The 26757-nt window shown below is 52.7% G+C and overlaps 1 protein-coding gene across 1 annotated transcript in view; it reads left to right on the top strand.

Annotated features, from left to right (window-relative positions):
• Window positions 1-3086: 3086 nt before the first annotated feature.
• Window positions 3087-26757, top strand: part of C6H6orf132 (chromosome 6 C6orf132 homolog) — a 37629-nt gene continuing 13958 nt past the window's right edge. The window contains exons 1-2 of the mRNA XM_021937259.2: window positions 3087-4030; window positions 16993-17099. Of these exons, the coding sequence (XP_021792951.2) occupies window positions 3886-4030; window positions 16993-17099 (252 nt within the window). The 5' untranslated portion in view covers window positions 3087-3885. The remainder of the gene's footprint in view (window positions 4031-16992; window positions 17100-26757) is intronic.

The following is a 26757-nucleotide window of genomic DNA, read 5'->3' as shown; positions in this document are numbered from 1 at the left end:
TTTTTCTTTTGGACGGAGTCTCACTCTGTCGCCAGGCTGGAGTGCAGTGGTGTGATCTCAGCTCACTGCAACCTCCACTTCCCAGGTTCAAGCAATCCTCCTGCCTCAGCCTCCCAAGTAGCTGGGACTACGGGCACATACCACCATGCCCAGCTTTTTGTAATTTTAGTAGAGACAGGGTTTCACCATGTTGGCCAGGATAGTCTTGATCTCTTGGCCTCATGATCCATCCGCCTCAGCCTCCCAAAGTGCTGGGATTATAGGTATGAGCCGCCGTGCCCAGCCTCAGCTGGCTTTTTCTTTTTCCTTTTTTTTTTCTGAGACAGTCTCGCTCTTGTCCCCCAGCCTAGAGTGCAATGGCGCCATCTCAGCTCACTGCAACCTCTACCTCCTGCTTTCAAGCGATTCTCCTGCCTCAGCATCCTGAGTAGCTGGGATTACAGGTGCCTGCCACCACGCCCGGCCAATTTTTGTGTTCTTAGTAGAGACAGGGTTTCACCATGTTGGCCAGGCTTGTCTCGAACTCCTGACCTTAGGTAATCTGCCTGCCTCGGACTCCCAAAGTGCTGGGATTACAGGCATAAACCACTGCGCCTGACTCTTTTTTTTTTTTTTTTTTTTTGAGACAAAGTCTCGCACTGTCGTCCAGGCTGGAGTGTAGTGGCGCGATCTCAGGTCACTGCAACCTCCGCCTCCCAGGTTCAGGCAATTCTCCTGCCTCAGCCTCCCAAGTAGCTGGGATTACAGGTGTCCACCACCACACATGGCTAATTTTTTTGTATTTTTAGTAGAGATGGGGTTTCACTATGTTGGCCAGGCTGGTCTCGAACTCCTGACCTCGTGATCTGCCCACCTTGGCCTCCCAAAGTGCTGGGATTACAAGCGTGAGCCACCGCACCTGGCCACCCAGATGGCCTTTTTAAGCCTTCCACACCTTGGCCATGACCTCCCGGGTAATTCCCAGCTCCCCCATCCTCAGCCCCTGAAGAGGCCTCCTGCCTACCCTCCCCAGATCCTGCAGCCCCCAGATTGCTCTGCACCTTCCCCCTCTCATTTCCTTCCTCCTCAGTTACCTCTCCACTGCCCAGCTCTCCACAGGTGGCTGCCTGTCTCCACAGACTACAGCAACCTGGACTCAAGAACAATGTCTTTAATTTTTCTGGCTCTTTCACAGCCCAGCGTGGGGCACACAGTGGCTCTCAAGAATATTAGTTATAGACGGGGTGCAGTGGCTCATGCCTGTAATCCCAGCACTTTGGGATGCCAAGGCCAGTGGATCACCTGAGGTCAGAAGTTCAAGACCAGAATGACCAACATGGTGAAACTCCGTCTCTACTAAAAATACAAACATTAGCCAGGCGTGGTGGTGGGCACCTGTAATCCCAGCTACTCGGGAGACTGAGACAGAAGAATTACTTGAACCTGGGAAGTGGAGGTTGCAGTGAGCCGAGATTGCGCCACTGTACTCCAGCCTGGGTGACAGAGCAAGACTCCATCTAATAATAATAATAATAATAATAATAATAATAATAGTTATATAGTAGAAGTTGCAAACAAATGGAACCACTTGGCTGGCAAGGTGGCTCACGCCTATAATTCCAGCATTTTGGGAGGCCAAGGTGGGTAGATTGCTTGAGGTCAGGAGTTCGAGACCAGCCTGGCCAACATGGCAAAACCCCATCACTACTGAAAATATGAAAATTAGCTGGGCATTGTGGCAGGTACCTGTAGTCCCAGCTACTTGGGAGGCTGAGGCAGGAGAATCGCTTGAGCCTGGGAGGCGGAGGTGGCAGTGAGCTAATATTGCATCACAGTAAAAAAAAAAGGAACAAAGAACTAAAGTGACATTGAGGGGATAAATGGGAAATTCTTTTTTTTTTTTTTTTTTTTTTTTGAGACGGAGTTTCACTCTTGTTGCCCAGGCTGGAGTGCAATGGCGTGATCTTGGCTCACTGCAACCTCTGCCTCCCAGGTTCAAGCGATTCTCCTGCCTCAGCCTCCCTAGTAGCTGGGATTATAGGGACATGCCACCATGCGTAGCTAATTTTTTATATTTTGGGTAGAGATGGAGTTTCACCATGTTGGTCAGGCCAGGCTCAAACTCCTGACCTCAGGTGATCCACCTGCCTTGGCCTCCCAACATGCTAGGATTACAGGCGTGAGCCACCGTGCCTGGCAATGTTAGATTTCCTGAGTGTGACAGTTGTATTGTGGCCATGTAGGAGAATGTTCCTACTCTTAGACAATCGATGCTGAAGTACTGGGGGAGGCTAAGAAATGGGCCACAGTATCTACAACTTCCAAGCTTCAGCAAAATGAAAAGGAAAAGAATCCGAGAGAGAGAGAGAGAGAGAGACAGAGAGAGAGAGAGAGAGAAAACAATTGGTGAATCCAGGGAGAAGGGTATACAGGTGGTCATTGTACAATTCTTTTAAGTTCTCTGAAGGTTTGAAATGTTTCAGAATGAAAAGTTGAGGAAAAACGCCTTTCGTGTAAGATCTGGGGGAAATTGAGGGGAAATGTGGCAGTGGGCCCAGTCCCCAGGAAGCTCAGGAGAAATAGCAACTTGCACCAGCCTGTGGCCCCTCCTGCCCGGAAAACATCAAATTCCACCCACTTGGCCTGCACCTCTGCTGTCAGCATCTTCAGGCAGGCTCTCCCCATCCTCATCAGAGGAAACTTCCCCCATGGATAGCCCCCTCTGGCTTGGTTAGGATGGTACCTCAAGTGCCTTAAAGTACCACTGCTTGTCTCCCTGGAGAGTGAACCCAACCCTAAGTGGGCTCTACCCACTTCAGGTTTTTAAAAATTATATTCACTTAACTTCACAGAAAAAAAAGAATGTGGACCAGGCGCGGTGGCTCATGCCTGTAATCTCAGCACTTTGGGAGGCCGAAGCCGGCGGATCACGAGGTCAGGAGTTCCAGACCCGCCTGGCCAATATGGTGAAAACCTGTCTCTACTAAAAATATAAAAATTAGCCGGGCGTGGTGGTGCATGCCTGTAATCCCAGCTACTCGGGAGGCTGAGGCAGGAGAATCGCTTGAATCCGGGACCGGGAGGTTGCGGTGAGCCGAGATCGCGCCACTGCACTCCAGCCTGGGCAATGGAGTAAGACTCCGTCGAAAGGAAAAAAAAAAGAAAAGAAAAAGAAAAAGAATGTGACGTACAAGCACAGAATGCCAAGATTTCATCATTCCACATCCCTGTCAATGAGGATGTTTTTCCACCCTCGTCATCAGATTGGTATATTAGTTTGTCATTTTCTTGCTTTTCCCAGCTTACTTTTCTCTTATGGGCACTTCCTGATGTTCCCCGAAGTCTCACGTCCCCACATTTTTGAGGGGCTATAGAATGCCGTGGCGTGCTCGCTTTGGCCATCCATGTCCCTCGTGTTGGACACTAGAGCTGTCCACATGTACCCATACTGACCTGGTCACGAATCGCCTTGAGAGGCTGGGAACTCACCCGCCTCCTTCCCCGGACTAGGGGGAAGTGGGGTGAAGGAGGCGTGCCGGGAGGGAACCTGGGGGAGGGGTGGCCCGTCTCCCAGGCTGGGCGTGGGCCGGGCGAGGTCCCCAGCCCACCGGGCCGGGCCAACAATGGCCTGTTGTAGAAGGAGGCGGGAAGGAATGCGGCCTGGGGAGTTGGGCGGCGGCGGGGCGGGGCCCGGTTGAGCGGCTGCCCCTTACCTGGCCAGGTAGCTCGCAGTTCCCGGCAAGCGGCGGCGCCCGCAGCACCTGTCGCCCGGTGCGCGGGCGGGGAGGACGGCGGGGGACATGGCCTGGTAGAGTCCCCTGGGGAGACCGTGCGGAGTTCAGTCCGGGGCAGGGCAGGGCAAGGGAGGGAAGGTCCTTCCCTGGCGCCCGCGCGGGCTGCGGCAGCATGAAAAAGAACCAGACCGTGCAGGGCACCTTCAGCAAACTCTTCGGGAAGAAGCACACCACCAGCCCCAGCACCTCCCTCTACGCCACCAACCCGCCCTGGATCTTCACCCAGGAGGCCCCGGAGGAGGGGACCAGGGACTTCGGTGAGTGCTCCGGAGACGAAGGGCGCTAGGGCAGGGCCGGCGGCGCTGTCTCCTGGAGGCGCGGAGGGGAGGGACACGTTGGAACCTGCGGACTGGCCAAGAGCAGCCGCCGGGCAGGAGAGAGGAGGCGTAGCACCGGGGTGTCTGGGAAGGGACGTGCGGTGAGAGAGGTGCGGGAAAAGAGGGGACCCCGCCACCACGGGTAGGTGGGAGAACTTTGCCGCCCCTACCTCTGACCCCAGGCCCTCCTTGGAGGTGTTTAATTCCCCACTTGGCGAATCCGATGCTTGTGTTACTGTTAGCGGGACGGCTTCCGGAGGTTTGCGGTATCTCCCCCGACCCCCACCGCTACAACACCCCCATTCTGGCTGAAGCAAAAGTTTTCCTGGAGAATGGGGGCTAAGGAGCGTTCTCCTCCCTCACCCTTTGCACTCCCTGTTTCCCCAGCCCACGTGGCAGAGAGGGGGCTGCTCTCTGGGTGCTCACAAACTTGGCTCTGGCTAGGTGAGGCCCAGGAAAAAACAACAGGCGCAGCTGCTACCAGGTTACCAGCCTGTTTGTGACACCAAGTCACTTATTGGGGCCACAGGCTCCTGCCAGGTCAACCTGGGACCTGGGCTGTCTCTGGGCTAACACCGAGGAGCCAGAAATGGGACAGTGGCGGCCAAGGAACCCTCTCCCTGACTGCCAGCTGCCGCTGACCCCGGAATCAGACTGGTGTGTCTCTGCAGGCCTCTAAAAACACCGCCCTGGCTTATCCCCAGGCTCTGGCTGTGGGTCATCTTATCACTGCCTCATTTTGCAATTTGTATTCTCTATAACTAGGGGAAACCAGCGGCTAGAGACAGAAATCCATTTCTTGTGTATGACATGTGACTCTGGAACCCCCAGGTTGGGGGTGGGTGGCTTCTAGGCTCAAGGAAGGACACCCATCACTGCTTAAGCTTGCCTGCCTTCATTCTCACCATATTATCTTCACTGATCTTTATAGCCACTGTGCTGGGACCCACAGTGGATGTCATAGCCTTGGTGCCTGCTGTTGGACTCAGTTCAGCACCCAGGTTGCCACAGCCAGGACACAAGGCACCGTGGATACAGCCAGGACACAAGGCACCGTGGATAGGAGCAGGAAGGGCAAAGTGTCGCCTCTTCCTGGCACAGGGATCTCAGATCCAGAGTGAACAGAACTAACCATATGCCATTTAGTCCTTTCTGAGCCTTTGCTATAAACGATTATTAAGCATAAAAGCAGAGGAGAGAGATGACCTCTGAGTGGAACTAGCGTTCGAGCTGACAGGAAAGGGCATTCCTGGCAAAACAAATAGTAGAAGCAAAGACCAGGAGGAGCAGGGCAAGTGGAGGCATGGTGTAGGCACTCCCAGACACAGGTGTGCGGGGAAGTGCCTGTGAGCCAGGACACTTCTTTCCCTCTCAACGGAGGCACCATGGGAAGAGCATTTATCATTCCCTTCTTAGGTGCAAGATGCCATTCTAAAATCTTTGTGTTACAGATTCATTGAAATCTCATCTGGAGTCTGGCACTATTATTATCATTCCTGTTTGACAGATGAGGAGACTGAGGCACGGGGAGGTTAAATAATATGCCCAAGATCACACAGCTTTCAATGCTGGAGGCAGCATTTTTCTAAGTCCACAATTTAATGATTTTCAGTAGACTGTTTACACAGAGTTGTGCAACTATCACCACCATCTGGTTTTAGAACATTTCCATGACCTCCAACATCTCCCTTATGAGGCAGAACCAATATTTGAACCCAGGCAGTCAGGCTCCAGAGATCACACTCTTAGCAGGTTTGCTGAATTAACTCTGCAGAGGAAGGCAATCCAATGGTGAATTTTACTTGAGGGGCATCTATGTGGAAAATACCACACACACACACCCTTCCTCCCTCAAGGGGAGACCTCAGCCATGCCTCTCAGCCACTTCTGCATTTTGCCTAGGCTGTGCAGGCTGCTAGTGGGCATCACCACCTCTGGTGAGGGAAGAGGGCCTGGTCCCCTGTCACCTCCAGCCAGCTGCTGCCCTCATCAGCCTGGGCAGAGCTGGAGCCCAAAGGACAGCTCCTCCTGTTCCTCAGGGCAGGGCTGGGCCTCCAGCTGACTCAGCTTGGTCTTGCCTGCACAGGGAGTGGTGGAAAACATCATGCGTCCAGCAGAACAGCGCCCCAGTGTTTCCGGGGTGTTCCCTGGGGTGCCACTGGGCGTGGCAGAAGTCCTCCTCCCTGCTCTGCTTGGAGTTAGGGAGAGGAGGGACCAGTGTTGGGGATTCTGTGATGGGATGCAGGTGCAGCCCTGACTTGGCATCCTGTCTCTGTCAATACGTGGGGCTGAGCACTCTCTGGGCCTCAGTTTTTTCTTCTGTTAAAGGGGATAGTGTCCAGGCTGCCTGCAGGGTAACTGCCTGAAGCGGTATTTATGGCAGTGCTTTGAAAAGCATTAAAACGAAAAACTCTAAAGCAGAGTGTCCAATCTTTTGGCTTTCCTAGGTCACATTGGAAGAAGAATTGTCTTGGGCCACACAAAATACACTGACACTAATGATAGCTGATGAGCTAAAAAACAAAACAAAAAAATGCAAAAAAAAAAACCGCCTCATAATATTTTAAGAAAGTTCACAAATTTGTGTTGGGCCACCAGTTGGACAAGCTTGCTCTAAAGCAAGGATTGGCACACTACAGTCCTGGCTCCATTCTGGCCCATGGCCTGCTTTGGGGAATAAAGTTTTGTTAGAACATAGCCAACTATGCCCCTCATTTACATATGGTCTATGGCTAGAGTTGAGTAGCTACAAAAGAGACCTTATGGCCTGCAAAGGCTAAAATATTTACTATTTGGCCCTGCACAGAAAAAGTTTACTGGCCCCTGCTCCAAGGCGTGATTTATTACTGTGAGATCATTCCCAGCATGGAGCACTTCCTGCCCCTGCCTGCTTCAGCTCCTCTTCCTAACACTGTAGACTAGAGGAAACTGAGCCATGACAAGGCTATTTCAAATGTCTCACAGAGAGTGGGATTAGAGTTCCATAGGGCCCCTGAGTCTGTGACATTCCCCTTGAGCCTGGGGTGAGATGCTGGCGATATCCAGCCCTTGGAGAACAGGTGGTGGAATGGAAGGGAGAAAAATCAATGTAGGGATGTGTAAGGGAATGAAGCAGTAATCAACCGTTTGCTCTGTGGTTGCAGCCATGTAAAAATCTGTTTGCACAAGGGTAGGCTGGGTACAGAGGGTAAATGCAAACAGTCATGTGAGGGTGGTGACAAGCAAATTTTTCTTTACAGAATTTCTCTAATATGTATTCCAGCAATTAGGAGGCCTTCACTGAATACATTTGCAATCCTAACGAAGTCTTCTGCCCTCTCCCAGCCCAAGCAAGGCCACACGATTGTGTGTGTGGTTTTTTTAAATGCATGAGAAAGCAGAGATGTGGATCTTTGCAAATCCCAAGATAAGGGACTGGGCTGCTACTGGAGACAAAGCTGCCAGTCACTCAGGACTCCTCCCTTGCGTCTTGGATTAACTGAGCCAAGATTCTTTATCTACCACCACTGCACCCGCCACCAGCAATGGGACACCCTTGTTTGCTAGAGGACTGTCTTTCCTGCCCTGTTCCTCTAAATGGGACGGCTCACAGCTACCGCAGACATTTATTTGAAATGCAGATTCTGGGCCAGGCGCAGCGTCTCACGCCTGTAATCCCAGCACTTTGGGAGGCTGAGGCAGGTGGATCACATGAGCTCAGGAGTTTGAGACCAGCCTGGGCAACATGGCAAGACCCTTTCATCTCTATTAAAAATACAAAAATTAGCCAGGCTTGGTGGCATGTGCCTGTAGCTGCAGCTACTCAGGAGGCTGAGGCGGGAGGACTGCTCGAGTTCAGGAGGCAGAGGTTGCAGTAAGCCAAGATCGCACCACTGCACTCCAGCCTTGGTGGCAGAGCGAGACCCTGTTTCAAAACAAAAACCAAAAACCAAAACAACCCCAGCACTGTGGGAGGCCAAGGCAGGAGGATTGCTTGAGCCTGGAAGATAGAGGCTGCAGTGAGCTATGATGGCATCACTGCACTACAGCCTGGGTGACAGAGCGAGATCCTGTCCTCTCCACTTCAAAAATAATTAATTAATTTCAGATTCCTAGGGTCCCACCTCAGGCACAGGAAGTCAGAATCTCTGGGCTAGGGTCTGGGCTCTGGGGGATTTTTGAGACGGAGTCTCACTCTGTTGCCAGGCTGGAGCGCAGTGGCACAATCTCGGCTCACTGCAACCTTCTGCCTCCCGGGTTCAAGCGATTCTCCTGCCTCAGCCTCCCCCGCCCACGCCACCACACATGGCTATTTTTGTATTTTTAGTAGAGACGAGGTTTCACCATGTTGGCCAGGATGGTCTCTTGACCTCTTGATCTGCCCACCTGGGCCCCCCAGAGTGCTAGGATTTACAGGCGTGAGCCACCGCGCCCAGCCTTTAGGCTCTGGGTTTTTAGCCAGCTTCAGGGGAATTGTTTTGTGAAGGAAGATATGAGAATCCTGGTATTTCCTTCCCCACATGAAGCAAGGCTATTCTCTTTCCCTTTAGGACTCCCTGCAGGCCACATGGTAGGTTCTACATAAATATGGAAAGAATGTGGCCAGCTCCTTATCAGGAGGACCCTGGTGCCCTCTGGTGTGGCTGCAGTTTCTGGTGTTCCTGTTCCCTGGGTCTCCTGGCCCTGTGCTTCAGGTCCTGCTAAAGGGTGGGAAACTCCCACCTCTTACCCCTGGAGCCAGGCGCTGAGCACTTATTTCCCCCCAGGGCCAGGCTGGCACCAGCCTACCAACTTTTGCTTACTCCTGTCCCCTGGAGGTGTGCTGTGGTTTGCCAGCAGTCCAGTGCACACATATACACCCTCGTCTGCCCCATTATATAAGCTTCTCTTGTCACTCTAGTTCAACTTCAGAAAGCCAGGCCTGCCTTTGACCCCTACAGACCAGCTACAAGGTGCCCCTTCTCTCCTAGCCAATAGAGTAATGACAGTAATGCAATTATTATCACCAGACTCTGGAGTAAAAGCTTTGTATGTCTTCTCATTTGAGGAAACAGACTCAGAAGGAAGGCTTAGATAGGTGAAATGACTCAGTCATTCCAGTCCGGTGTAGCTCAAACATCAAAGTGCATCCAATCATCTGGAATCTTGTTAAGATTAGATTTGTTTCGGTAGTTTCGGGATGAAGGGAGAGTCAGCATTTCTCACAAGTTCTGGGGTCTGCACACTGAGTGGCAAGTCCTAGCTTGGAAGAAGAGGGCCCTGTTCACTCTGCTCCTCCCTCTTAGTCCCACATGCTGGGTTGTGGGGGGCGGCTTCCAAGACTCCTTTTCTGTTCCCTCCTCCTCTACTCTGTGGCTCCCTGCCCCTCCTCCCCTCCACCCCAGCCCAACCTTCAGCGTCCGCTCTGCCTTGGACAAATGCCTCTCTCTGGTCCTCAGGTCAGGCCTGCTGGGACTTGCTGGGAAAGACTGGCCTTTTTAGGCTCCTGTCATGTGGACTTGCTAATTAGCAAGAAAAGGCCTCATTAACGCCATTTGTGAGTTACATTCACATAGGGCCGCCCCCGCTGCTTCCCTGAAAGGCAGGGGCTCCCCTAGTGGCCGATAATTGGATGCCACACTTCATGCTTCACTGTCCAGCACCCCCATTCTATATCTGCAGTGAGGTAGAAGTAGAAAGAGGTCTGTTTTGGGATTCTGGGTTACTCTTAGTCAAGGCAAAAACTCCCCAAGCTAAGGCCGGAATCCTCCTAAGCCCCAGGAATCCAATCAGACCTGTAGCCAGTGCTCCTGAGGTCATTTAGGGGCTCCTGGCAATTTGGGGCCCCAGCCCTCCTCCCACTCCAGCTAGCTTCCTTCCCTCTCCTGATTTTGGGAGGCTTCTGGAAAAGTATCATCCTCATTTTACAGGTGGGGAAACTAAGCCCGACAAAGTGCTCAGTGTCCTCAGGTGTTATATGGATGTGAATCCAGATATGATTCCTAGGCCCATTTCCTCCCCTCCAGGCCTTACCAACTTTCAAGTCTCATTCAGGAAAAACAAGAGATGGAGGGGAGAGATGCTGAATCCCTGCATTCCCTCCCTGCCATGCTGGCTATGACCTGAGGGAATCAGTCTGGAGTCAGGTTGCCTGGGCTGGAATCCTGGCCCCTTTGACTCACCAGCTGTGGGACCTTAGGCAAGGGACTTAACCTCTCTGAGCCTCAGTTTCCTCACCTGCAAATTGGGAATAATAAGGGTACTACCCCCATGGGGTGGTGAGGGCTTAATAGATGTTCGACATTTAAATATTTAATTAATCAAATTAATTTTCTCGCTAGTTTGGACCTAGCTAGAATTTGGGGAAAGAGCTAAATAACTGTCCCAGAATCTTTCTGACCTCAGCCTCCATGGAGATCCATGAGCAGTTTCGGGGCTGGAGGAGGTAGAACATTTCTTCCAACCCTGAACTCTGTGAGCAAAGAAATGCAGAAGACTCAGTGAGGCTCCTCTCCTCGGGGAGCAAGGGAGAAAAGAAGGGCTGGGCCTCCTGCAGCAGCGTGTACCTAGCTCTCAGCTCGCCTGGAGCTGGCCCACCTGCCACATTTAACACATACCCCAGCCCAGGCTGAGAGAGCCAGGTCTGCCTGTTGGGGAGAGGCAGGGAGCCACGTGCCATATGTAAGGCACTGCAAGTCAGGGGCCCTGTTTAACCCCTGCTTGGTGACCTTAGTCCAGCCCCTCCCACTCTGGGCTGCTGCAAAGAGGGTTATTGAGAACAGTCCCAGGCATCAGGACTCAGAGTGGACCCTAACAAGAAAGCAAAGGGGCCTGCTTGCCTGTGGCTCTCCCCATGGGGACAGGTGTCACTCAAGTGACGGTGTAAGGACACAGCCCAGCTCAAGCTCACAGCCCAAACTCTTGGTGGAGGGAAGTAAGGTGGAGCAGAGAGAGAATGATGATGATGACGATAACAATAATCTGGGGCCTCCCAATTATTATTATTATTTTTTTTGAGACGGAGTCGCACTCTGTTGCCCAGCCTGGAGTGCAGTGGCACAATCTCAGCTCACTACAACCTCTGCCTCCCCCAGTTCAAGTGATCTCCTGCCTCAACCTTATCATCCTGAGTAGCTGGGATTACAGGCCACGCCCAGCTAATTTTGTATTTTTAGTAAGATGGGGTTTCACCCACATTTAGCCAGGTTAAGTCTTTTTTTTTGAGGTGGACCTCGCTCTGCCCCAGGCTGGAGTGCAATGGCGCAATCTCGGCTCACTGCAACCTCCGCCTCCCAGTTCAAGCACCTCCTGCCTCAGCCTCCCAAGTAGCTGGGTTACAGGTGCCCACCACCACACCAGCTAATTTTTTGTATTTTAGTGACGGGGTTTCACCATGTTGGCCAGGCTGGGATCTTGAACTCAAGTAATCCACCTGCCTTTGGCCTCCCCAGTGTTGAGATTACAGGTGAGCCACCTCACACCCAGTCAACCTCCCAATTATCGGGCACAAATATCTGCTAGGCACTGTGCTGATGACTTTTGCATGCTTTCTCTCACTCAGCCTCACATCAGCCTGCCCAGCAGAGACCACTGTTCACATGTACAAAGATAAAGAGACAGCCCTTTAGAGCATTCCAGTGGAATTTCAGAGTACAGTTAAGTGATGAGCCGAACCGAACCCATCGCTCAGCTGGGCTCTAAACCCGTAGCCTTGACCCCACAAGGTCCTGCCTCTGGTCCCAGCCAGGAACTGTCTGACTGCTGGGTGTTTCCAGCCAGGACAGAACCTTAGCCATGGTTTCCTCACACCCAGGCAGCCTCAGCCACAACTCTGCTGCCCTCAGGCCCATGGCAGAGCCAGGTTCTCCTGAGGGAGAAGGGGCAGGAGGGGAGCTGCCTGTACCCAGGTTGAAATCTGGGGTGAAGTCTCCTGCTTGGTACCAGGAATTGTTTTTGGAACAGGTTTTTGGATGTTAGATGGTATTAATATTTATGTCAACTCAAATCCTTGAGGGAGTGTAAATGAAAGCAAAGCCCTACCTTCATTTCCCATCCTTCTATGAAGGAGAAGTTGTTAGGGAGAAAATCTAACATAATCCTATGCATAATCTTGTCATAAATAGGATTCCATTTGCGGGGAAATTGGGTTCATTTAAAGATCAGGTTTGGGTCAATTGAGGCAGACCTGGATTTACCCCTATTTTATCACTGCATTATTTGCATGTGAGTTTGTCAGAAGCTTCAGTTTGTATCTTGACAGGACTGTGGTCCATCTGGGGCTCCGGCCTTGCTCAGAACCTGCTGCTGGGGTCTCACGAGGCTTCCCGGCTGCTGGAATTGCCCTGGGACTCTCTTTCTCTGGAAGCTCCTGGGTCCAGGGGCATCTGCCTTCCTTTTCCAGCTTTCTGAATCCCACCTGGATGTTCCAGTGCTGCCTCTCTGGTCCGTGCATGTGGCAAGCATAAAACCTCTGAGATCCCTAACGACCTTTCCAGAAAAAGCCAGACATCTAGGGAGTTTGCAAGTTTCAGAGTGGATGAGACACGGGGCTGTGCCCCTCTTTCTCATTGCAGCTTGTTCTGAGAGCAAATCATCCAGCTTCCTCTCCAGGCACCCACTTCACCTCCTCCTCGTCCCTCCTTCCTCAAGGGACACCAGGATGTTCCTAGCCCTCCTTTAGCTCCTCGACTGAGGAGGGAGCTGCTTCTCAGGAAAGCCTCAGCATCCCTGACCTATGATCTGAGCAATGTTCGTCACTTCCAATAAGAAATTCCCAAGGTTGAGCTCTGTTGTCTGTCAAGTTTTGGGCCTTGACCTTAAGGCTGGGAAGACCCCAGTCCTGACCTTGAATGCTTTGAGGATCTAGCTGATGGAGATGGACCCACGCACCTCACCTCATACTGTGCCCCCATCCAGCAGGAGCTGGGCCAGGACTGAGGGGCCCTAAGAGTTGGCCTGATTCCAGCCACATCTGCTTTTCTTTTTTTTTTCATTTTATTTTTGAGACACAGTCTTGCTCTGTCACCCAGGCTGGAGTGCACTGGCACAATCTCAGCTCACTACAACCTCTGCTTCCCAGTTCAAGCGATTCTCCTGCCTCAGCCTCCTGAGTATCCTGAGTAGCTGGGATTACAGGCGCCCACCACCACACCCGGCTAATGTTTGTATTTTTAGTAGAGACAGAGTTTCACCATAGTGGCCAGGCTGGTCTTGAACTCCTAACTTCATGATCCACCCACCTCGGCCTCCCAAAGTGCTGGGATTATAGGCGTGAGCCGCCACGCCCAGCCCCACACCTCCTTTTCTTATTTTATTTTATTATTATTATTATTATTGAGACAGAGTCTCACTCTGTCGCTCAGACTGGAGTGCAGTGGCGATCTTGGCTCACTGCAACTTCCGCCTCCCTGGTTCAAGTGATTCTCCAGCCTCAGCCTCCCGAGTAGCTGGGACTACAGGTGCGTGCCACCACACCTGGCTAATTTTTTGTATTTTTAGTAGACATGAGGTTTCACTGTGTTAGCCAGGATGGTCTCGATCTCCTGACCTCGTGATCCACCCACCTCGGCCTCCCAAAGTGCTGGGATTACAGATGTGAGCCACCGCGCCCAGCCCCTTTTCTTATTTTGATAACAAATTTACTATCTTACAATTCTGCAGGTCATAACTCTGACACAGGTCTCAGTGGGCTCAATTAAGGTGTTGGCAAGACTTTGTTTCTCCCTGGAGGCTCCAGGAGAGTCTGTTTCCTTGCCTGTTCTGGCTGCTAGAGGCAGCCCATAGTCCTCGGCCAGTAGCTGCCTTCCATCTTCAAAGCCAGCCGTGGCGGCCGAGCCCCTCTCACAGCGCATCACCCCACCTCTGCTTCCGTAACATGTTTCCCTCTCTGACTCCTACCCACTCCTCTTCAGACTGGGAAATCAAATCTGATTTTCCAGAGGTGCCTGGTGGGGAGAAGAGCCACCTGGGCCTTTCAGCCCGGCCCCAACCACAGCCACTACCTTTCTATATGTTTTACAGAGAACAGTTATATTCTTAAAAAGGATTTCACTGCTTGAAACAACCACAAAGGAAGCAAAACAACAGTGGCTCAGAGTCACGGCTGAGTCATGGGATCTGTGAGGCGGTTAGAGCGCCTGCTTGAGGGTCAGACGGCCACAGTTCAGATCCGACTCCTTCCTGACCAGCAGGCTTCAAACAAGCTGCGTCACCTCCCGCTGCTTCCCAGAGCTGCTCGCTGGCCAGAGCCAAGCCAAGCCTTCCTCAGCCCTGTACACGGTGGGGTTATGACTCTTCCCTTTGGGGGTGTGTGTATGGTGGTTTAGAAGTCAGGCCCTTTAGGGAGACCCTGGCTTCAACACTTACTCTGAGGCTTTGGGCAAGTTATTTGACCTCCTTGTGCCTCGGTTTCCTCATCTGTAAAACAGGGATAATGACCGTACCAATTTGCATGGGGCCGTTTTGAGAATTAAATGAATGAATAATGTGTCAGGTGCTTGGAACAGTGTCCGGATCATTACAGGTGCTCAGTAGGCCGGGCGTGTGGCTCACACCAGTAATCCCAGCACTTTGGGAGGCCGAGGCGGGTGGATCACCTGAATTCAGGAGTTTGAGACCAGCCTGGTCAACATGGTGAAACCCTGTCTCTACTAAAAATACAAAAATTAGCTGGGCATGGTGGCACTGGCGCACACCTGTAATCCTAACTAGTTGGGAGGCTGAGGCAGGAGAATTGCTTAAACCAGGGAGGCACAGGTTGCAATGAGCCGAGATCATGCCACTGCACTCCAGCCTGAGTGACAGAGCAAGGGGATCTGCAGTGGCTCAGGCCTGTTGTCCCGGCGCATAAGGAGGCGAGACTAGGCTTTCAAGGCCAGCCTGGGCAACGTAGAAACCTCTCATCTTTATAACCAAAAAAAAAAGACTCCATCTTAAAAAAAAAAAAAAAAATTAAAAAAAAAAAAGGTGCTCAGTAAGTTTTTACCCTTCATTATTATTAGTATTACAGTTATCATCCTTGCCAAGTTGCTCAGATATAACACTTCTAAAGCGCGTAGGCACCCAACAAGAGTAGCCATTAGTATGACAATAACTCGACTGTAGGAAGGAGGCTCCCTAGATCCCAACATCGGTGCAGAGATGAAATGAAATGATTAGAGCCCTGCCTAGGAGCGTGGCTCTCATGCAGTCCCTGTGGCAATCCTCACCCACCCCCAGTCCTGTTAAGGGTCCAGGTAGCCACATCACGTCAGGTCTAGGGCCTTGGCATCCACACAGCCCTCTCTAGAGAATGCCCCAGGAGATCCCGGTGTCAACACGCAGACTCTCAGAAGTGAGGGAATCGGGGGCTCTCGTGGTGGCTGTTGGGTGTGAGCTACTTTTGTTGTTTCCCATGGGGTCAGATCTTACAGCTCCCTCCCCGATGCCCCGTCCGATCTTGGTCTGCAGCCTCAGTCATGGAGCCTGGCAACTGGGACTGGAAAATCATATTTGCCCAGAGTGCACGGGGCAGGGCAGTGCTGGGAACTGGAATTTCCAGGGACGCGCAGAGCACACAGAGAACCCAACGTTCAGGCTCCATTTGAGAGGTGGAGAAGCTTGAGTGTCCCAGCCAGCTTCCTGCCTTGGGAGGGCTGCACACCGAGGACACCACCTCCAGCTGCTGGAGCCCTCCCAGGAGTCTCCCTGTCACATCCAAAGCCCAGATGCTCACATGGGGTGCTGGGATTTGGGATGGATGTAGTCTGATCCCAGGATCTTCCTGACAAGCCCAGTCTCTTTCGAATAAATCATTTGGCTTTCTTGCAATTTTCTCCTAAAGTCACGTACAAGGAGAAAAGTAATCATGATTAACTCAATGTCCCAGTTAGACTTCTGGCTAACTGGGATTCTGACCTTTCTTCTCTCCTTTCTGGCTATCGGGGAAAGTCCTCCACACCTCGTTAAATGGACGAAAGCCCTCTTTGCTCACAAGCCACATAGCAGGAGGGCCACAGCGATCCCTGCCAAGGGAGTGTGAATTTCTTGTCAGTGTGTATCAAGGGTCATGAGGGAGTTGAGAAAGGGATGTGATGTGATGTGAGTGGCCCCTCGCACCCTCCCACTGCCATAGAGCAGCACGGAGCACAGGCTCAGTAACTGGAGGAAGAGGAAGGTCCTTCATATCATTTTCCTACAGGGGAAACAAGCATGTTTGCTGAGCACTTACTCTGCCCTGGCCACACTCACTCCTCATGACAGTGCTCTACGGCACTGTCATCACTCCCACTGTACAGATGGGAAAACTGAGACCCAGAGAGGTTAAGCCACGTGAGCAGTCAGCGGCAGAGCTGGGATGTTTTAACCAGGTCACACTGACCCTACCGTCCCGTTTTTTCTGCTCTGCCCTCCAGGGTGCGTTAAAGAAAGCCATGTACACAAGCATCTGTGGTTTGGTAGTCAGGGAAATCTTGAGTTAAGGAGTCCAGATGATGGAATATTGGCCCCTGGGGGCAGCAGGTGGCTTCATCTGCTCTGCATGTTTCAGATTAGAAATTTAAACACTCGAGGGAAAAGCCGGCTTGTTTTCCCCCCTCTCTCAGAGATAAGCTTCGGCTGGGCCCTTAGCCGGGCTCCCTGGGCTCCGAAAACAAGGGACCATTGCTGTGGGAGAGAAGGCTCAGGATCAATGCAGGGTGGTGGTTGTGGATTGGGAGAGAGATGGCTGCAGGGGGCTGAAAGCCCCAGGAACATCGAGTCCCTCACCCAGCACCACCTCAGCTGGCCCCATTAGCGCACATCTCACCCATAAGATCTGATTATGTCAGAGGCGCTTAGCTGAGTCCAACACTGGGGGACACGCGGGCCCTGGCTTTCCTCACTGGGAGCTGAAGGGCAGATTAAACTTGGGTGACCGGATGCCTTGGATCTCCAGCTTATAGTGTCCCCTCACTTGTGTTCTCTAGATGGCATCTATTATGGAGACAATCGGTTTAACACAGTGAGCGAGTCAGGAACAGCCACGCTGAAAGCTCGGCCAAGAGTCCGGCCCCTGCTGACCTTCCTTCCGCTGGTGAGTACGATTCTGCTCTGAGGTTGGAGGGTCTGCTCTGGGTGGGGACACCAGGCCTGCCCCAGCCTGAGTGGACATCAGCTGCACCCTCCACCCACCCCTTCCTTCCTGATGCTGACCCGGTGGGAAGGGGGGCTACTGGAAGGAGGCATGGCCGAGGCTCACAGCAGGAAGTTTAGGATTAGGGATGCCAGCTCGTTCAGGGCCAAGCCCAAGGAATAGTTATAGAGAACTTGTGTGCAGGAGTGATACAGCAGTGGGTACCCTCAGCCAAGCAGGGTTCATTTTCCACAGTCACTGATGACTGTCTGCTTTGTGCCAGGCCCTGCATTAGGTGCTGGATACAGAGATGACTGGGCCAGCGTTGCTGTTCTCAAGGAGCTCCCTGCCCACTGCAGGAGACAAATATATTTTGCTTATGCTGGCTCACACCTATAATCCCAGAACTTTGGGAGGCCAAGATGGGTGGATCACGAGGTCAGGAGATTGAGACCATCCTAGCTAACACGGTGAAACCCTGTCTCTAATAAATATACAAAAAAAAAATAGTCGGGTGTGGTGGCAAGCAGCTGTAGTCCCAGCTATTCGGGAGGCTGAGGCAGGAGAATGGTGTGAACCCGGAAGGCGGAGCTTGTGAGCTGAGATCGCACCACTGCACTCCAGCCTGGGTGACAGAGCAAGACTCTATCTCAAAAGAAAAAAAAAAGTGTCATAACAACATTTAATCAATATAAAAAATACTAATAGGCTATTTTACATTCTTTTTTTCATACTAAGTCTTAAAAATCTGGGCCGGGTGCGGTGGCTCACGCCTGTAATCTCAGCACTTTGGGAGGCTGAGGCGGGCGGATCACAAGGTCAGGAGTTTGAGACCAGCCTGGCCAATATGGTGAAACCCCATCTCTACTAAAAAATACAGAAAAAAATTAGCTGTATGCAGGATGGATGCCTGTAGTTCCAGCTACTCAGGAGGCTGGGCGCTACCCAGAATCGCTTTGAACCCGGGAGGCAGAGGTTGTAGTGAGTCGAGATCGTACAATTTCCATCAGCCTGGGAGACACAGAGCAAGACTCTGTCTCAAAAAAAAAAAAAAAAAAAATCTGGTGTACTACTTATATAGCACACATCCCCGGCTCCCATCACCGAGACATGTCAGTGCTCAATGGCTGCTTGTGGCCAGTGGCTGCTGTACTAGACAGCCCAGGCCAGAGCCAGTCTAAACACCAGGCTCCTAGATTTGAGGCTCACTCCTCTCTGTCGCACCTGGGTCATGGGTGGCACAATGCTGTCACCGGGGTCACGGCATCCTCTTGCCTCCATGAGGGTTTAGTCCTGCCTGGACTGAAAGGCCCCTTGCCCTGGTCTGAGCTCTCATGAGTCTGTTAGACTTCATGGCACCCCACACATTCATCCTGGGTCCCCATACCTCCTGCCTAGCACTGCCTGGCACAACCACCTTCCTCTCCCCATCACCAATTTTTTCTGCTATGTCCAACCTCAACAATCAGACCTAAGATTCTAGATGGGACAGAGGCAGTCTTACATTCTCCTTGCTGCATTTCTAAGGCCTCTCTGTGGAGGGCTGAGCACACAGATCTCTGGGAATGCAACTTTAAATAATTTATTTTCTGCTTATAAAAGCAATTTGTGGACAATATAGATAAATATAGAAAGAGCAACACCACCAACAACAAGGTATAAATCAAATAAGTCAGCTTGGAATCCTAGCACTTTGGGAGGCCAAGGTGGGAGGATCACTTGAGGCCAGGAGTTCAAGACTAGCCTGGGCAATATAGCCCAACCCTATCTCTACAAAAAATTTAAAAATTAGTCAGTTGTGGTGGTGTGTGCCTATAGTCCCAGCTACTTGGGAGGCTGAGGCAGGAGGATGGCTTGAGCTCAGGAGGTTGAGGCTGCAGTGAGCTATGACTGCACTACTGCATTTCAGCCTGGGTGACAGAGAGAGACCCTGTCTTAAAAACAAAGAAAAAAAAATGAGTCAGCCCCTAACTTTGTTTCCAGAGAATGCATAAAACTCTGACAGAAGTGATTGCACCCATAAATGCAGACAAAATCAGTTTGAAATATTCCTTTTTTTTTTTTTCCAGACTGAGTTTTGCTCTTGTCACCCAGGCTGGAGTGGTGCAATGGTGCAATCTCGGCTCCCTGCAACCTCCACCTCCCAGGTTTAAGCGATTCTCCTGCCTCAACCTCCCAAGTAGCTGTGATTACAGGTGCCCACCACCACTCCCAGCATTTTTTTTTTTTGTATTTTTAGTAGAGACTGGGTTTCATCATGTTGGCCAGGCTAGTCTCACCTGGTCTCCTGACCTCAGGTGATCCACCCACTTCAGTTTCCAAAGTGCTGAGATTACAGGCTGAACCACCGTGCCCAGCCTGAAATATTCTATATTGGGAGGTTAATTAGATTCTCTCCTGTCACTTACCCTCAACACACATACCCAGATTCATAGCAGTGTGGGCCCAGAGTTGACATACCTCTACCAGTCGGTAAAATACTAAAACATTCATCTGTAAAATGGGAATAAAAAAAAAATTACTGAAATACGGCCAGGCGTGGTGGCTCACTCCTGTAATCCCAGCACTTTGGGGGGCCGAAGTGAGCAGATCATGAGGTCAGGAGTTCGAGACCAGCTCGGCCAACGTGGTGAAACCCCGTCTGTACTGAAAATACAAAAATTAGCCAGGTATGGTGGCACGCACCTGTAATCCCAGGTACTCAGGAGGCTGAGGTAGGAGAATTGCTTGAACCTGGAGGCGGAGGTTGCAGTGAGCTGAGATGGCACCACTGTACTCCAGCCTGGACGAGGAGCAACACTCTGTCTCAAAAACAAACAAACAAACAAAAAAACATGACGGAAATACTTCTCTACAGAGTAGAAATGGCTGTTGCCCCTGGAGTGGTTCCTGCTGTCCTGCCCCTCCCCTAGATCTGGACCACCCCCAAAAGCAGCAACTAAAGAGTTAATGTGGTCCCAGCCGACTTCATTCTGATTGGTCGGCATCCTTATCTCCCCCCACCTATCTGCTGCGGGCCCCTCAAGGACCAGGGCAAATCCTCGCCTGCCAGGCCCTCCCAGGCTCTGGTTTGGATCTGGTCTGGGCAGAACATGACTCAGGGGCTGCACAGACCCCAGGGAGGCCTGGCCAAAGGCTCTGGGGCCCCTGGAGTGGGCTGGGCTAGCTGGGCAGGCCTGAGTTCCAGCTTGTCCTGGAGAAGTGCTTCCTGGGAGCAGTTCTTTTGTGCAAGCCTCAGAACCAGTCCCAGGAAATGGGGGCTTCTCCCTAAAAACTCACGCCCCCTCACTGGTGAGGGTGAGAGAATGGACACCTGGTGAACTGACGGCTGAAAGGGGCCTCATTTTACAGAGGCAGGAACTGAACCAGGAAGGGGAAGTTTACCCATTCCCTCAGTGCTGGCTAACTGGGCAAAGGCAGGCAGAGCGACTTGCCGACCCCATCCAGTGGCACGGCCTGTGATCTCGGCCACCACGTGCTGAGCGCTCACTGTGCGCCAGGCACCATGCCACGTGGACCACGTGTGTTAACAAAGCCACCCTTCGAGCAAGGTGCTGTCATTAATCCCCATGTTACAGGCAGAGAAACTGAGGCACAGAGGGGAGTAACTTGCTTAAGGTCATGCGGCTAAGTGATAGAGCCGTGACTGGAATCCCTGAAGCCAGGCTCCAGGATCCAAGTTCTATTCAGGCCGTTCTACTCTCCCTCCACTCACTACATAGAAGCTTTTTTCTTCTCCTTCCAGGGCCAGGCGGCAAAACCACTTCCACCTCCCTTGCCTGCCTCTCTGAATCCCTGTCCAGCAGTCTGGGCCTGCCGGGCACCAGGCCTCTTGCCTCTTTCGGCTCATAGATGCTTTTGACGCCATGATGAGGCTGTGAGTCACATACACCTAGTTTTGCTTACAATTTCAGCAGGGGACTAAAGCCCTCCCATGATGTGCCTTCAGACTAGGAACCCTTGGCCCAGTGGCCCGCATCACAGGGACTGTTCTGTGCTCCTCACTCAGGTCACAGGATAGGGCAGCTTCCATGCCGTTTGTTGCCTGCTCCCGGGTGGAGGGGAATCTGGCTGGCAGCTTAATTCTCTCTTGTCTGACCTTCTGACTCCTCTCCTGCAGGCCCTAGCCAGGTCCTTTGCTTTCTTTCAGCAGGGACAGAAGGCTGGGAGGATGGGGAGGATTGGCTCAAAAGCGTCTGTGTGCCAAAAGAGGCGAGCTCTGTGTGGGTGTGGGCTCACACACACATGCACACGCACACACCCCGTCCCCCAGCCCCGCCAAGTCAGGGTGGGTGGGGAGCTGGGACAGTGCCTAGCCCTGCCTGACACTGTCCTAGCCGGCCGGGCCTCCACCCCTCCCTGTCCTCCCTTCCCACATTCAGAGGCACCTCTCAGGCCAGGCTGCCCAGTGCGAAGGGGAGGTACGGGGTAGCAGTGCCCAAGAAGTCAGGTGACAGGCCCCACGAGGGCCTGTGAGCTCTCTCCAGGCCTGGGCCATCCTCTGAGCCCACCCTCCCTGTCAGTGCCCTACAGGAGCCTGCCAGGGGACAGGGCTAGAGAGAAGGGGACAGGGCAGCGACAGGCACACTCCTGCCCCCTTCCCCAGAGCTCCCTCGCTCTGTGTGCTGAGGGTGCTGGGAATTACGAAGTGTTTCTCAGGCATCCGGCAGCCAAAGGCCAGCTAAAAAAAGGACCTCGGGATCCCTCAGTGGCTGGGATGGGACCAGGGGCTGAGACTCCAGCAGCTGGTACCAGTCCCAGCTCTGCTGCTGGGATTCGGGGTGGCTGCAGGCCAGCCCCTTCCTCTCCCTGGGCCTCTGGCTTCTCGCCCAACAGTGGGGGTCATACTGCATGGTCCTCAAGGGTCTCCCCAGCCACGACTATCTGTGTTAAAATGACTTCCTAACGGAAGGGTAGACGGTGTGGTCGGCTCCCTGGAGGGCCACTGGAGAAGTCAGGCCCTAACGACACATGGAACCCTCCTTGAGCTCTGTTTCCACCTCTGGAAAGGGAGGTTTTCCAGCTACTGGGGCAACCCCACCTTCCTGCTTGGGGATCCCTGAGGAGCTGAATTTGAGCCACCAAACTTCAGAGGTGGGAGGACTACAGCAGTTGTCAAGATCAACGTGAGAACACTGAGGCCTGGGGAGGGGAGGGCCCTGCCCAGGCCACTGGGCTCGATAGAAGCAGGGACAGGAGCCAGGCCTTCTCCCCAGGCTGGCCCTGTGCCCTGTGTACACCACCGGAGGTCTGGCTGAGTGAAGGGTGATCCTTTCTCCCTCCTTTTCAGGGAGACTGGGCTCAGAGAGCAAGCTGGAGCCTGTCCCTCTGTTTCTTGTTCTTCTTTTTTTTCTTTTTTTTTTTTTTTTTTGAGACGGAGTCTTGCTCTGTCACCCAGGCTGGAGTGCAGTGGCACAATCTTGGCTCACTGCAAGCTCCGCCTCCCGGGTTCACGCCACTCTCCTGCCTCAGCCTCCTGAGTAGCTGGGACTACAGGCGCCCACCACCACGCCGGGCTAATTTTTTGTATTTTTAGTAGAGATAGGGTTTCACTGTATTAGCCAGGATGGTCTCTCTATCACCTGACCTCATGATCCACCCACCTCGGCCTCCCGAAGTGCTGGGATTACAGGTGTGCACCACCGCGCCTGTCCTGTCCCTCTGCTTCTGAGAGCTGGGTCCATAGAACATTGGGTGGCAGCAGGGTTGTATTTTCTGGGGTTCTCTCTCTTGCCCTCCCCAGTCTGAATCAAGCCATCTCCAGGGTGATGCATATGAGGAATTAAAAATTAAATGTCAGTGTGGCAAATACGGGAAAACTGGCCCAACAGGTCCCCAGGGGTGCCCTGGGCGGTGAGAGCTGCCTGGGTCACCCCACCCTCTGAGTCAGACAGGCCTGGCTCTGCCAGAAGAGGCATCCCTAGGCTCAGGCAGGAGGCCTCGCCTGCCCTGCACCCTTCCCTTAGTCCTTGCTGCTGGAGAGGCAACTGGAGTCAGCCCCATCTGTCCTTTCCACCCAGCCCGCTGCTGAGGAACTCTTCTCTAAACTCAAGGCCCAGGCACCTTTTAGGGGCAGAATCTGAGCTCTGTAGGGTGAGTCAGGCAAGGCAGCCATGATTGGCTTTTGGCTGGTTTGTGTGGATGATGTTAGGCCAAAGGGTTATGGGGTGTGGGGTGTTAGGCCTGCCACAAGAATGCAAACGGAGCTCCACACCCCCTTCTCTACCCACCTGGCTCCTTCCCTCTCATTAAGGACCTCAGCCTGAACCTCCAAAGTTCCATCCAGGCCCATAAACCTCCATCCTTCATCCTGGCCCATAAACAGCCGCCCCTTTGTCCCCGTGGACTCACAGATGTGTGCCCCCCTCAGGAGGACTGGCCAGGGAAGAAGCCCTTGAAGCGGGCTCAGGGCCATTTAGGCAGGGTCTCGAGGGACGTGGTGTGCCCTCTGGGGGCATGTCCCCCTCATCCTACTGACTTCTTGCCCCAGAGAGAGGGCAGACCAGGGCCCTCCATAGTACCCGGTGGAGGGCAGAAGCCATGGTAACCTGGGTCTAAGGGTGGTTCTCAGATGGTAGATAGGTCCAGAGGAAGACGGTTCATGGGTGAACACTCTTTCCTGGCCCCCAGGAGGGGTCTGAGCTGTGGCAGAGTGTCGGGCTGTGTTGGGGAAATAATCTGTCTCCTTTATAAACTGCTCACTGGCTCCCAACTTCACAGCTGCTCTGCAGGATACACACAGCCCGTCTCGATCTTCTACCACCTCCACCAGGCCAGCACCCCCACACTGCACCCCTAAGCCAGGAAAACAACTGGCTGGGCTTCATCTAGTTGGGTATGTTGGGTGCCTAGAGGGTTTCTGTGTAGTTCTTGATCTGAGGCAGAGGTGGGGGGTCCCACCAGCTTCTTCTTCTTTTTTTTTTTTTTTTTTTTTTGAGACGGAGTCTCGCTCTGTTGCCCAGACTGGAGTGCAGTGGCCGGATCTCAGCTCACTGCAAGCTCCGCCTCCCGGGTTTACGCCATTCTCCTGCCTCAGCCTCCCGAGTAGCTGGGACCACAGGCGCCCGCCACTTCGCCCGGCTAGTTTTTTGTATTTTTTAGTAGAGATGGGGTTTCACCATGTTAGCCAGGATGGTCTCGATCTCCTGACCTCGTGATCCGCCCGTCTCGGCCTCCCAAAGTGCTGGGATTACAGGCTTGAGCCACCGCGCCCGGCCTGGCTATTTTTTTTTAATTATAAAGGAAACAAAAGTTCATTGTTAAGAACCTCCCAATAGAGACAAGTATAAGGAAGGAAATACATATAAATATTCTTGGAATGGTAGTTCTCTCCATCCATGCTTCCTCCCAACTAATCATTGCTGGGAACTTTCCACTATAATAGGCTGTGATGATGGGGTTTTTTTGTTTGTTTGTTCGTTTTTATATGGAGTTTCACTCTTGTTGCCCAGGCTGGAGTGCAATGGCGCAATCTTGGCTCACCGCAACCTCTGCCTCCCGGGTTCAAGCGATTCTCCTGCCTTAGCCTCCTGAGTAGCTGGGATTACAGGCATGCGCCACCATGACCAGCTAATTTTGTATCTTTAGTAGAGACAGTTTTCTCCATGTTGGTCAGGCTGGTCTTGAACTCCTGACTTCAGGTGATCCGCCTACCTCAGCCTCCCAAAGTGCTGGGATTACAGGCGTGAGCCACCGTCCTGGCTGCTGTGATGGTTTTTAAAGGGCTGCTTTGGCCAGGTGAGGTGGCTCACATCTGTAATCCCAGCACTTTGGGAGGCTGAGGAGGATCACTTGAGCCTCAGAGTTGGAGACCAGCCTGGCCAACATAGCGAGACCCCATCCCTACAAAAAATATAAAAACAAGCTGGGCAGGTTGGGTGCAGTGGCTCACGTCTGTAATCTCAGCACTTTGGGAGGCTGAGGCAGGTGGATCACTGGAGGCCAGGAGTTCGAGACCAGCCTAGCCAACATAGCAAAAACCCATCTGTATTAAAAATACAAGAAAATTAGCCAGGTGTGGTGGCGTGCACCTGTGGTCCCAGCTACTTGGGAGGCTGAGGCAGAAGAATTGCTTGAATGCAGGAGGTGGAGTTTGCAGTGAGCCAAAATTGCACCACTGAACTCCAGCCTGGGCAACAGAGTGAGACTCTCTCTCAAAAAAAAAGGCCGGGCGCGGTGGCTCATACCTGTAATCTCAGCACTTTGGGAGGCCGAGGTGGGCGGATCAAGAGGTCAGGAGATCGAGACCATCCTGGCAAACACGGTGAAACCCCGTCTCTACTAAAAATACAAAAAACAACATTAGCCGGGCGTAGTGGCAGGCGCCTGTAGTCCCAGCTTCTCGGGAGGCTGAGGCAGGAGAATGGTGTGAACCCGGGAGGCGACGGAGCTTGCAGTGAGCGGAGATCGCGCCACTGCACTCCAGCCTGGGAGACAGAGCAAGACTTCGTCTAAAAACAACAACAAAAAAAAAACACGCTGGAAAGCTGGGCATGGTGACTTGTACCTGTAGTCCCACACTTTGGGAGGCCAGCAATTTTTGCAGGAATTCTCCTTTTTTTTTTTTATTTTTGAGACAGAGTCTCGCTCTTTTGCCCAGGTTGGAGTGAAGTGGCACAATCTCAGCTCACTGCAACTTCTGCCCCCTGGGTTCAAGTGATAGCAATTCTCCTGCCTCAGCCTCCCAAGTAGCTGGGATTACAGGCGTCTGCCCCACACCCACCTAATTTTTTTTTTTTTTTTTTGTGTGTACAGGGTTTCACCATGTTGGCCAGGCTGATCTCAAACTCCTGACTTAAGATCCACCTGCCTTGGCCTCTCAAAGTGCTGGAGTTACAGGAGCTCAGGAATGTGAGGCTGCGGTGAGCCACTGCATTGCAGCTTGGGTGACAGTGAGATCCTATCTCCAAAAAAAACAAAAACAAAAACAAAAATTAAAGGGCTGCTTCAGCTGAACTGAGCTGCTCTCTTGTACACCTGTGAAGTGAGTGAGGTGACCGATGGTCTTAGCTTCTGGGTGTTGTCTGGGTGTGAGGACGAGGAAGTGCTGAGGCCCAGTTTTGTGGAGTTCCCAAGCTGGCAGAGCCAGGGCTGGACTCTGCCCCAGGCAGCCACAGTGCAGGGAGTGGCTGTGGCCACTCCCCAGGCTGGCCCAAAGAGGGAGGTGCTGCAGCCCGGCCCACCAGGGGCATGCTCAGATGCTCATTTGCGTGTTCTTTGCTTCACTGCACACAGGTTGGTCTGCCCCTTTCGACGTGGGCTGCCACACTCGGAGGGCCACGCACTCCACTCCCCTGAGAATGTTTGAGGCACATGGCAACCCCTGCCGGCGGCACCCTGGGCTCCTGAGTCTGTCATTTCCTGGTGCCAAGGGTGGAGCAGTGTAAGCCTGGGACACAGCAGGCTCCCCAGCTGACTGCAGCAGTCAGAGCCCTGTGTCTGAGGCCAGCAGTGACCTCAAGCCCAGCCCTGCCTGCCTGGTCTGGGGCTCCTGGAAAAGAATTTTGAGAACTCTCCCTCCCAGCTCCCCCCGCCTCTATCCTGCTGCCCCTTTGACGTCTCTGGAGTCAGAGGACAACCTGGAGGCAATTCAGTTATCTGTCCCAACACCCTGTCATCG

Source organism: Papio anubis, chromosome 6, assembly GCF_008728515.1.
Source record: "Papio anubis isolate 15944 chromosome 6, Panubis1.0, whole genome shotgun sequence".
In the NCBI taxonomy this organism is placed as follows: Eukaryota; Metazoa; Chordata; class Mammalia; order Primates; family Cercopithecidae; genus Papio; species Papio anubis.
This window is presented reverse-complemented; position numbering and strand designations above follow the sequence as displayed.